At 37.2% G+C, this 13,215-nt stretch overlaps 1 protein-coding gene and 1 long non-coding RNA gene across 2 annotated transcripts; both read left to right on the top strand.

Annotated features, from left to right (window-relative positions):
* The first annotated feature begins 2,643 nt into the window (after positions 1-2,643).
* LOC131945199 (uncharacterized) lies at positions 2,644-6,004 on the top strand. The gene is made up of 3 exons (XR_009387121.1): positions 2,644-2,802; positions 5,061-5,126; positions 5,792-6,004. It is a non-coding gene; the product is annotated as an uncharacterized LOC131945199 (long non-coding RNA).
* A 3,554-nt stretch (positions 6,005-9,558) lies between these two features.
* On the top strand, positions 9,559-13,139 carry LOC131945195 (cdc42 homolog). Its single transcript, XM_059306225.1, has 4 exons — positions 9,559-9,666; positions 10,840-11,151; positions 11,693-11,751; positions 12,017-13,139. The coding sequence occupies exons 2-4, from the start codon at positions 10,959-10,961 to the stop codon at positions 12,389-12,391; spliced, it is 627 nt and encodes a 208-aa protein (XP_059162208.1). The 5' UTR covers positions 9,559-9,666; positions 10,840-10,958; the 3' UTR covers positions 12,392-13,139.
* The last annotated feature ends 76 nt before the right edge of the window (positions 13,140-13,215 follow it).

Raw genomic sequence — 13,215 nt, 5'->3', positions numbered from 1 at the left:
AATTTCACATGTAAAAGATCTAATTCTCTAACTTCTGTTAAATTTTGAGTAATTTCCGTTGACCGGAAGTAGTAATTTACGCTACTTCCGATTTCTCAAAAAAACTAATGTAAATTTCTAAAGTACTAATAATATTGCGCACTATTATGCACTTTTTTATTTGGAGTTCACTTGGTGTGCAATTCTTTTGTCTACGAGATTTTATTCTATTTTAAACCTTTAGGGATTTAAAATGGATTAAAAATCATGTCTATAGCCCGAGTTCCCATCCCCTGTTATTTATATAAGAATATTCGAGAAAGTTTAGGGGAGATCACTACCGGTTTATTTATCTAGCAATGTACTTCATTGTTTATTGACAAATTTTGTAGATTGTTGTTTAAAGTATGTTCCTAAGACTGGAATCAAACTCGACAACTTCCTCATCTTTTGTCGACAGCTTCAGCGCGTTTTCCTATTCCTGAACCTGGTTTCCCAAACTTATATTTGTCAAATTGTCCGTTCACACTTTCTAAAACAAAAAAAAAAACCAACTCTGTATCAAATACACATAACATGAAATTTACAAAGCCAAACACTGAAAAAGTGTTTAATGAAAACTGCTCTAATTTACTAATTGATACACTTCAAAAGAAAATGTTTAATGAAAACTCCACAAAGCTTTTACTATGACAAAGGCACACTTGTAATACCAACAAATGTGTTAATTATAAAGTTTAGTGTACAATAGAAAAAAAATTTTACAGTGTGGGGTGTAAAACATGAGTGGGGTATAAAACATGAGTGGGGCATAAAACTTGAGTGGGGCATAGAACACGAGTGGGGTGTAAAACGTGAGTGGGGTATAAAACATGAGTGGGGTGTAAAACGTGAGTGGGGTATAAAATATGAGTGGGGTATAAAACATGAGTGGGGTATAAAACATGAGTGGGGTATAAAACATGAGTGGGGTATAAAACATGAGTGGGGTACCAAGTACAACAACATTCACCCCCATTCATCCCCCTTCACTCGTTCACTACAGTGTACCATGTTACTTTATTGGCTGGAATGTTAGAAACGACTAGATGGCATGAGACTGTTGACACGATACAAATGGCACGACACTGTTGACACGATACAAATGACATGACATTGTTGACATAACACATATGACATGACACTGTTGACGCGAAACAAATGATTTGACACTGTTGACACGATGCAAATGACATGACATTGTGGACATAACACATATGACAATGAAACTGAGTGCCTTTTGTCCACGTATGTGTTTGGATGAAATTATTCCTAACTGTTATTTAATTAGCCTCACACGTGCCGGGTCTAGGAATTACTGCTGATCAATAAACACAGGTAATTGCACCCTAACATCTTTCAAGATCAATCACTCCTGGGTTAATCACGTCCTGAAAAAAAAAAACCAATTACCTTCATGGTATTACCCCATTATTTATAATATCGATTCAGTGAGAAACTCGACATTCAATACAACGCCTATAAATTCTAAACAATGAATAAAACAAGCTTATACCACGAGAAACATAACGTATCTCCAATCCGATCCCTAGCATAACTTAAATCATATATCTTTCCCTGGTCTAACGATAACGATATCCACATCTCTGGCCTAACCCTAACCATATACCCATTTCTGGCCTAATGACGCGTGTGGATTGAACTGCCTACTAATTCGGTCCAAATTTTAATTAATTCATAAAAAATTAATTAGGCGACCAATTAAGTCAAATTGAATGTCACGATGCATTGTCTTCATGTCTGGACCCACGTACCAATTACCAACCGTATCTGTTAGTTAGAAGTGCCTGCAATTTCACACGATCGTCTCGATCTAGACAGACAGACAGACAGACTGACGACAGACTGACGAGGAAGCAAGTTAAATAAAAGCTTGTAAAAACCACTCATTTTATTGTCATAAGCGATCGCTGGTCCGGACTATGTTATTTTTAGGGAGCGTCGGCATTATGTAAACAATATCTGGGTAGGAGGTAATGACAGGTGGTATTTATACGTAAGTGTGTGCCAGTGTTAGAAGTTTTGAAATAAAATTGAAGCTTGCGATGCAAAAATTAGGCCTAAAACTTTAGTTTTTATAGTGAAAACGAACAATAAGTTGTAAATTTGGGGGCCTACTACAAATCGGGGGCCCCTTGCTGCAGCCCTTTCAACCCCCCCCCCCGTTAATCTGGGGAGAGGTGTGGTGTGCAGAGGAGTAATTGAGGTGGGGGGGGGGTAATTCTTCTGGTTGCATTATTTTGACAGCTAATGTCCTTCTCATCTGTACGCATTTGGTAAATGTTTGTTCTCAATAGCTATCACATGACCCAAATGTGTTAGTAAAAATATTATACAGCAATGTACTAGAGCACTGGCTGAGATGTTTTTACTTTCTCGTTAACAAAGTATCGAGGAAGTATTGTGATCGCAAAAAATCAAAATCGAGATTTTCCCAAATCTCGACGTTTTACTATTCCCTGCATCGCAAAAACATAATTTTGCAACTTTGTCCGTACGTCTGTCTGTGTGTGTGCATGTGTGTTAATGTTACGATTTTTTATGTTAACGTTAGCTGAAGTACACATACAGAACACACAATCTGGCGCCATTTTAACACTAGTGAACCCCTCAGGCCAACAATCGGGACACACCTCTGGCAAGTGTACACGGCTATTTGTTCAAACTCTTATTAATAAATCCATATAAAGAGTAAACTTAACTGACTGCAATCATTCTATTCGAGGGTCATCTAGTCAGCGCTTCCGCACTCTACGTAACTGTGTAAGTTAATTTAACTTCATTGTAAATACAATTAATGAACTGAAAATAAATGCATTAACACGTTTTAATAACAAGCTTTTATGTAATAATTTTTTTTTTTTTTTTTTTTTTTTTGTACTAAAAACAATTTATTTTTTTGCTAGTCAATAATTTTTTTTCTTCACATTATTAATACATAGTTATACATTCTTCTTACTTGTTAAATTAATGAACATGATATTTATTTTGTCTTTGTTAAAAGACAAAAAAGCTTTTATGTAATAATGCAACACAAAGGAGAAAATAAATGTTTTTTTTAAAAATATATTATAACTTGTCGTGGATACTTCCATTGATTTAAGTGTTAAATTATTATCGTACTCATAGTCTAAATTTATGAGTTAAAAATTACTATTGAAAGTCTTTAAAAAAATATTTCATTTTATATACTTAGAATAATAATTTTCAATTATGAACATTACATAAAATTTAAAAAAAAAGTATCAACGTTTATAAAATTTCTAAAATTGTGTCTGAAATGTATTGACTGCAGGTTACTTCCCTTTAAAAAAATCATTAAATCGGGGGAAGAAAGAATTTACTTTTTATTACTTTGTTTTGGCGTTAAGAAAAAAAATAATTACATAATTAGCGGGGATTGATTAAGTTCAATGTCGTTGGTATTTTTAATACTGCCTTGTATTTATTCTATACACTGAACATACTGTTCAATAATTATTTTTTAAAATCAATAACATTTAATAAGCCAGGTCCTACAAATCCTTTATGTTTATTTCTTTCCATTTACGGATAAGCTTGGAGTAATATCATTTTGTTCACTAAATTGAAACAGGCGCGTCCGCCGGCGCCCCTGCACGGTTCGATTTGGCAACCTGGGCTATCATGTGAGCGCTATGCTGCATAATTTTGTTTTAAACAGTGCGATAGACTATGGATAAGAAAGGTTACTATAGTCTTTAAGTGAATCCAATCCGGGCGTCCTCCGGCATCCCGATAGGGTGCTATTTGGCATCCCGGGCCTTCCCGTGTACGCTATGGTACCTACGTTCGCTTGAGTTCAAAAGACTATGAATAAGTTATGTACTATAGTCGTTTACTAAGATGAATCAGGCGGTTACGTCATGGTGCGTCCTCTGGCGCCTAGACAGGGTGCTATTTGGGGCCCCGGGAGTCCCGTGTTCGGTTTGGCGCCTACGTTCGTTAAAGTGAGTGTAAAAGACTATGAATAAGTTGGGGTACTATAGTCGTTTATTAAGCTGAAACAGGCGATTCCGCCCCGGGCTAGACTGTGAGCACTTTGCGTTTATGTTCGCGTTAGTGTTCTCTTTGTGTTTAGGTTGGGTTTGCGTTAGTGGTTGCGTTTTGATTTGGTTCGTTTTTGTTCTTTCTTTTTTCGTTTTCGTTTGTGTTTTATTCTTTGGGTTTGTGTTTGTATTTGTGTTTGTGGTTGGTTTTGAGTTTGGATTTGGTTTGTTTTCGTTTGGTTTTTCGTTTGTGTTTTTTTCTTTGGGTTTGTGTTTGTGTTTGTGGTTGGTTTTGCGTTTGGATTTGGTTTGTTTTCGTTTGCTTTTTCGTTTTTTTTTCTTTGTGTTCGTATTGGTGTTTGTGGTTGTGGTTGGGTTTGGGTTTGTTGTTAGGTTTTTGTTTTCGTTTGTATTTGTAAATGTGTTAGCGTTATGTTTGCGTTTTGTTGTTTTGGAGGGTAAGAATCTGATCAACAAATATGTTTTTCCCAAACTACGCATTAGTCACCTCTGTCTTACCCAAGCTACACATCAGTCACCACTGTCTTACTCAAGCTACGCATTAGTCACCACTGTCTTACTCAAGCTACGCTTTAATCGTCACTGTCTTAGTCAAGCTACGCATTAGTCACTGCTGTCTTACTCAAGCTACGCATTAGTCACTACTGTTTTACTCAAGCTACGCATTATTCACTACTGTTTTACTCAAGCTACGCATTAGTCACTGCTGTTTTACTCAAGCTACGCATTATTCACTACTGTTTTACTCAAGCTACGCATTATTCACCACTGTTTTACTCAAGCTACGCATTATTCACTACTGTTTTACTCAAGCTACGTTTTAGTCACTGCTGTCTTACTCAAGCTACGCATTAGTCACTACTATTTTACTCAAGCTACGCTTTATTCACCACTGTCGTAACAAACAATTGAACTCTACAGTTCCACAAACAATTAAACTCTACATCTCAAGTGCCCATTAGGTACTATATATTTAGTGTGTCTATTTTTCAGTTGAAATGGACCTGTTGAAATACCTGTTGCTAGCTCTTTTCCTGTTGATGGGATCAAATGAGATCAGTAGGTTTTATACCCCCTCTTTTTTATACCCCACTCATGTTTTATACCCCACTCATATTTTATACCCAACTCATGTTTTATACCCCACTCATATTTTATACCCCACTCATGTTTTATACCCCACTAATGTTTTATACCCACTCATGTTTTATACCCCACTGATGTTTTATACCCCACTGATGTTTTATACCCCACTCATGTTTTATACCCCACTCATGTTTTATACCCCACTCATGTTTTATACCCCACTCATGTTTTATACCCCACTCACGTTTTACACCCCACTCATGTTTTATACCCCACTCATGTTTTATACCCCACTCATGTTTTATACCCCACTCATGTTTTATACCCCACTCATGTTTTATACCCCACTCATGTTTTATACCCCACTCATGTTTTATACCCCACTCATGTTTTACACCTCACACTGTAAGTTTTTTTTTTCTATTGTACACTAAACTTAATAATTAACACATTTTTTTGGTATTACGTGTGTGCCTTTGTCATAGTAAAAATTGTGTGGAGTTTTCATTAAACATTTTCTTTTGAAGTGTATCAATTAGTAAATTTAGAGCAGTTTTCATTAAACACTTTTTCAGTGTTTGACTTTGTAAATTTCATGTTATATGTATTTGATACAGAGTTGTTTTATTTTGTTTTAGAAAGTGCGAACGGACAATTTGACAAATATAAGTATGGGAAACCAGGTTCAGGAATCGGAAAACGCGCTGAAGCTGTCGACAAAAGATGAGGAAGTTGTCGAGTTTGATTCCAGTCTTAGGAACAGACTCTAAACAACAATCTACAAATTATGTCAATAAACAATGAAGTACATTGCTAGATAAATAAACCGGGAGTGATCTCCCCTAAACTTTCTCGAATATTCTTATATAAAATAACAGGGGATGGGAACTCGGGCTATAGACATGATTTTTAATCCATTTTAAATACCTAAAGGTTTAAAATAGAATAAAATCTCTTAGACAAAAGAATTGCACACCAAGTGAACGCCAAATAAAAAAGTGCATAATAGTGCGCAATATTATTAGTACTTTAAAAATTTACATTAGTTTTTTGAGAAATCGGAAGTAGCGTAAATTACTACTTCCGGTCAACGGAAATGACTCAAAATTTAACAGAAGGTAGAGAATTTGATCTTTTACTTACAAGTGAAATTTCATTTATCTATCTGAAATAGTACTCAAGTTATAGGCTTTTAAAAAATTCAAAGTAGGATAAGTACCACTTCCGGTTATCGGAAATCGCTCAAAAGTTGTTACGGATCTACGATTTTGATAAAATACTTATTTATGAAATTTCATCAACCTAGCTGTAACCGTACTCAAGTAATCGTGTTTACACACGGACAGACACACACACAGACAGACAGACACACAGACATAAGGACAAGATTGCAAAATTATGTTTTTCAGTATCAGTGAGGTGTAAAACGTCGAGATTTGTTAAAGTCTCAATTTTTTTTTTGCACGATTACAAGACTTTCTCTATACTTCGTATATACGAGAAAGCAAAAAGTGTTTTGTTTACTTCTAAATTATGTGTCTTCATTTACCTCGTGCTAACTACGCGTCTATCTTATTATGGAGAAATGTGACGACAGGGTGGTCTGATTCACATACACATTTATTTTTATAGAAATTTTTAAAAATCAAAATTATAATTTTCCAACAGTTGTAAAAAAAACGCAAATCCGGTTTTATTAACAACAAATTTAAAGCTATCAGCTAACTGATATATTTAAAAGTTATATTTAAAAACTCCAAAAATATTATTTCTATAAACACTTCTAAACGCAAATCCATTAAAACCACCGAGAGCATGGAAAGGAAGATTCCTCAGTGGTATAGCTTTTGACTTGTGTTAATGAAAGCTTTCGGGGCTTATGACTTGTGTTAATGAAAGCTTTCGGGGCTTATGACTTGTGTTAATGAAAGCTTTCGGGGCTTATGACCTGTGTTAATGAAAGCCTTCGTAGCTTATGACCTGTGCTATGAAAGCCTTTGGGGCTTATGACCTGTGCTAATGAAAGCTTTCGGGGCTTATGACCTGTGCTAATGAAAGCCTTAGGAGCTTATGACCTGTGTTAATGAAAGCCTTCGGAGCTTATGACCTGTGCTAATGAAAGCCTTAGGAGCTTATGACCTGTGTTAATGAAAGCCTTCGGAGCTTATGACCTGTGCTAATGAAAGCCTTAGGAGCTTATGACCTGTGTTAATGAAAGCTTTCGGGGCTTATGACCTGTGCTAATGAAAGCCTTCGGAGCTTATGACCTGTGCTAATGAAAGCCTTTGGGGCTTATGACCTGTGCTAATGAAAGCCTTAGGAGCTTATGACCTGTGTTAATGAAAGCCTTCGTAGCTTATGACCTGTGTTAATGAAAGCCTTCGTAGCTTATGACCTGTGCTATGAAAGCCTTTGGGGCTTATGACCTGTGCTAATGAAAGCCTTAGGAGCTTATGACCTGTGTTAATGAAAGCCTTCGAAGCTTATGACCTGTGCTATTGAAAGCCTTCGTAGCTTATGACCTGTGTTAATGAAAGCTTTCGGGGCTTATGACCTGTGTTAATGAAAGCCTTCGTAGCTTATGACCTGTGTTAATGAAAGCCTTCGTAGCTTATGACCTGTGTTAATGAAAGCCTTCGTAGCATATGACCTGTGCTAATGAAAGCCTTTGGGGTTTATGACCTGTGCTAATGAAAGCCTTAGGAGCTTATGACCTGTGTTAATGAAAGCCTTCGGAGCTTATGACCTGTGCTAATGAAAGCCTTAGGAGCTTATGACCTGTGTTAATGAAAGCTTTCGGGGCTTATGACCTGTGCTAATGAAAGCCTTCGGAGCTTATGACCTGTGCTATGAAAGCCTTTGGGGCTTATGACCTGTGCTAATGAAAGCCTTTGGGGCTTATGACCTGTGCTAATGAAAGCCTTAGGAGCTTATGACCTGTGTTAATGAAAGCCTTCGTAGCTTATCTGTGCTATGAAAGCCTTTGGGGCTTATGACCTGTGCTAACGAAAGCCTTAGGAGCTTATGACCTGTGTTAATGAAAGCCTTCGGAGCTTACGACCTGTGCTATTGAAAGCCTTAGGAGCTTATGACCTGTGTTAATGAAAGCTTTCGGGGCTTATGACCTGTGCTAATGAAAGCCTTAGGAGCTTATGACCTGTGCTAATGAAAGCCTTAGGAGCTTATGTCCTGTGCTAATGAAAGCCTTCGGGGCTTATGACCTGTGCTAATGAAAGCCTTCGAAACTTGTGGTGTGTGCTAATGAAAGTCCTCGGAAAGCTTACGTGTCAACAGATCTGCATACGTCTGGGTTGTTGGAATGGGTAATTGAATACCATTTAAAATAAAATAAAATAAAATATTCAATTAAAACAATGCTCCAATTATTTTCTAAAATCGAATCGAAATAGTGTTATCGAACCATATAAGTCGTGACTGTGGCCCAGAAGAGATCGAAGTTTACCAATCGCCAATAAAACAAATGAAGCATCTCGGTGCTTGTGGCTATATATCTTATCCAAAGAAAAATACAGTGCCAGAAAATGGCAGAGGAAGAAATGTCTCCTGTTTGAGCAAGATCGAAGGTGCTACCATCTAAAACTTCATTCTAGAATTGGGCTAATCATAAACCATACTCAATTGGGTAAGATGAAGGTAAAGCATGTCGAGTAAGAGATTGCTAATGATGGTAAATGGAGATGTCTCATTGACTTAGTGAAGAAAATATCTCCCAATGTCGTTATCTAGCGAAGTTTGATCCCGGGCTCCATGCTCCTTTTGGGGTCAAATGAACGAAGCAGCTTGCTCCTGTGGTCAGTGTTTGGTATATCAACAAGGTGAGGACCTTCTTTAACCAGGTAATTCCGACCATCCAGGTGCACTACCAGTGTTTCATCCAGAATTTTTTCTCCGGGGGAGGGGGGGGCGGACAAAAATTTTCGGGGGGCGGACTCTGTGCACTACGTCCCGGCAACGATCAAACCGGCGTTACCCTGGTCACTTGAAGCTTCTCAGATCTGCATTCCATCTCCACAGATAAAGCCTGGGCATCTATACTAAATAAAGGTTCATTTTAAAAATCTTGCCGTTTTTAATAAATATCCTGGTTTGCGTTTCAAAAGCTCAATCTTTGATAAAATTGTATTTTATTATCGTAAAGTGGTAGGCGGGTTGTTCTATTTATAGCACCAATTCTTCTATTGTGTTGTGTCAACAAAACGTTGTACACAAAGATGATTAGACGGGTTACTTGAAGGGTAGAGTGCATGTGATTGAACACGCTGTTAGCGTATCTTATCACGTCTAGCATGCTAAATATAGCCTATCTCGAGGTGTGAAATTAAAAAAAAAAAGATAGAACGATTGTTTAACGAGAATTGTGATTTTTCTGAAGATTCAAAACAATGTGATTTATTTAGTTTTAGTAAAGAAAAATTAGCAGCACTCAACCTTAAAGTTAATGAGAGTATTTGTGAAATTTATTGACACACATTCGTTCTTGATGGCAGTCACGGTAGGTGTAGAATGTCACGAAATAAACCGGGAGTGATCTCCCCTAAACTTTCTCGAATATTCTTATATAAAATAACAGGGGATGGGAACTCGGGCTATAGACATGATTTTTAATCCATTTTAAATTCTTAAAGTTTTAAAAATAGAATAAAATCTCGTAGACAAATTAATTACACACCAAGTGAACGCCAAATAAAAAAGCGCATAATAGTGCGCAATATTATTAGTACTTTAAAAATTTACATTAGTTTTTTGAGAAATCGGAAGTAGCGTAAATTACTACTTCCGGTCAACGGAAATTACTCAAAATTTAACAGAAGGTAGAGAATTCGATCTTTTACTTACATGTGAAATTTCATTTATCTATCTGAAAGAGTACTCAAGTTATAGGCTTTTGAAAAATTCAAAGTAGGAAAAGTACCACTTCCGGTTATCGGAAATCGCTCAAAAGTTGATACGGATCTACGATTTTGATAAAATACTTATATATGAAATTTCATCAACCTAGCTGTAACGGTTCTCAAGTAATCGTGTTTACACACGGACAGACAGACAGACACACACACAGACACACAGACATACGGACAAGATTGCAAAATTATGTTTTTCCGTATCAGTGAGGTGTAAAACGTCGAGATTTGTAAAAACCTCGATTTTTTTTTGCACGATTACAATACTTTCTCTATACTTCGTATATACGAGAAAGTAAAAAAAAAATAGAGGGGAAAATATTTATCTTTGGAAACTAGATCTGTACAGGAAAAAGTTTAAAATCGAAATTGCTGAACTTTGAGTTTCTTCAACTGGAAGCTAATCTCAACAATGCAAACAATGCATGGTATATTTGGTCTAGGAGTGCCGTTTTCATTCAACAGATGCACTATCTAACACCATGTGACACTAATCAGAGCCCATCTCTTATCTGGCCAATTACATCTGGTGTAACAATTTACACTGGCAGGTTTGCCGCGTGACACGAGTTTACCCTAGCACTAATTAAACCCCGCATCTGATTGGTCGTAAGAGTTAGGCCTAAAAATAGATAGTTTATAAAGGTAATTAAGGTGATGGTGATTAGTAATTAGCGGGTGATAGCTTGTGCTGCACGAGGAAGGTTTAAATGTCACGTTGTTCAATATCTGGTTATATTTAACGTGTGGTATTACACCGAAAGGCGAGTTGCTGAACTTGTTTAAAGTGTTCACATTGTTTCACGCTCTCAAATATTTGGGCAGGGTTTTCATACGCTAGAGGATTTACACGCATTGTTTAAGAAGCTTCTAGCCTACAGTAATGAGGACGTCGTTTAGAACCAGCCAACGCAATGACAACCACGACAGCAACCACGCCAGCAACCACGCCAGCAACCCAGTCCACTGCGCCATGCTCGGGGACGGGATGATCGGCAAAACGTCCTTAACATTGTCCTACTCGACCAACCATTTTAACGATGAGTACACGGCCACAATGCTGGACAGTTATGAAGGTGAGTCAGAAATTAATGTGTGTACAGTGTTTCTTTCAAACTTTTTTTTTCTGGGGCTGGGGGCGGGGGGGGGATGTACTTTAAATTTGCTGGTGGGGGCGGTAGACGTGTTTCGAAGAGATGCCTGAACGATAGAATGGTACGCATACAATCCAATGTCAATACTTGCTAGTAAGAGAACATAGATATTTTGGGCTTACATTTTGATCCTAGTGTTTCTTTGTGATCTTAACTAATTTCATTTGAGTTGTATGTTTCTTTCTGTTGTTGTTTTCACTTTAAATAATAATCTTTGATCAAAACTAAAAAATTCAACGAAAACATACACCATTGAAAAGAATCAATGTATTATCCAACAAAAGATTAGCTGCGGCAATTTATCGCAGTAATCAACACAATGTTAAAATACATTTGGATGAAAGTCACAATGATTATGAAATAGTCGTTACGTTTGTGTGGAATTACTAAAGACATTTGACATTAAATAATGCACATCTGCAATCACGTGGTAATTTCAACGTTTTTTTTTTAAATTTTACAGTGGCAGTTCACAACGACGGTCAACACTTCATACTTAGTGTGCAGGACACAGCGGGACAGGTAAAGATTGTTCTAGAACAATAGTTTACATCTGCTAAAAGCTAGAGTTTACAACAATTTGCATTTGTTAAAACCCCGAGTGTCCGCATTGTATTTATCGATCAGAAGGGAAGTCTTTCACAAATTAAAAGCTGAACACTACTAAATTTCCATTTAAAGCTGTTCTTCTTTACTAAAGTATGATTGAACTTTACTATAATTACCAGGTCCATTCTACCTTACAGTTCATGCTAAAACAAAAATGTATTTCTTGATGTTTTCCCAGAGTGATTTTGAAGATTTGCGCACCTTGACGTACAAGGATAGCGAGGTCCTGGTTCTTTGTTTCTCTGTCTGTGACAGGGATTCGTTCAACAACATCTTCACCTCATGGATACCGGAAATCAAACGTCACACCCGACGCAGACGACCCATCATTCTTGTTGGCACCCAAACGGACATGCGCACTGGGTGTCTGGATTCAGAAGTGACGCAAGAGGAAGGTCGTGCGATGGCCAAACTTGTGGGCGCCGTTACATACGTTGAATGCTCTGCTAAAAATAGATCTGGACTCCATGATGTTTTCTGCAACGTGCTGGGTATCGCCATGAGGAGAAGAAAAAGAAAAAATAGTTTTTTGGGCAGACTTTTCCAGCGGTGAGACAAAAGAACAGACCAGACACAGAACTGAGATTTACTGTTCAATCATACAGACCACCAAGGTTAGATTTCAGAGTACTCGGTGCTGTCCTAGAGCCGATGGTTTCTCTAAATCCCGCGACTTAAGCTGAATCGTCGTACCCGAAAGTTGAGCCATATCTGCCCAAGGGTCCGAACTCGAAACCTTTCTTTTTAGCAAGCATAAGCATTACCGACTCGACCACACCGATTCCGAAATAAAACATTTAGGGCAGTTTGAAGTTTTGTTGTACTTCTTGTTCGTTACACTACAACATGAACAACGAATGCAAAATCTATTGTTTTATAACATGAACTAGTGGAAGCCTCTACACTGCCAGTTATGTTTTCTTATATCCTGAGTTCTGTTATCCACGTGTGTAAATAGCCTACATGTATAGCTTTGCAAGTTTCGGTTTCGAACATTTGTAAAGTATGCAATGTAATAGGCAGACCTTGTGTAGGTGAGCAGTCTAGAGGCTTTGGTGCTAGCTCTTGGCCTATTTTAAGATTGTTTATCTGGTCAGTTGATTCACGTTGAGCTAGGGTTATTGTAGTAATATGAACGTATGTCATCGTTATAACATGATCTTATGTTATCATTTACTATAAGCATGTGATCGATGTAATATAAGCTTGTTATCATTATCATACAAGCTGAAACAAAACAAAGAACAGTGCTGGTAGAAGAAGCCGAGTCTAAGTGTTATAGAAGTTGTGTGTGTGTGGGGGGTGTATATATATATATATATGTGTGTGTGGGAGTGTATATGTATATGTGTGTGGTGGGTTTATATATATATGTGT

Source organism: Physella acuta, unplaced genomic scaffold, assembly GCF_028476545.2.
Source record: "Physella acuta isolate Inbredline_101_S28 unplaced genomic scaffold, ASM2847654v3 ptg000531l, whole genome shotgun sequence".
In the NCBI taxonomy this organism is placed as follows: Eukaryota; Metazoa; Mollusca; class Gastropoda; family Physidae; genus Physella; species Physella acuta.
The sequence above is the reverse complement of the archived record's forward strand: the minus strand, read 5'-3'. Positions and strand labels throughout refer to the sequence as shown.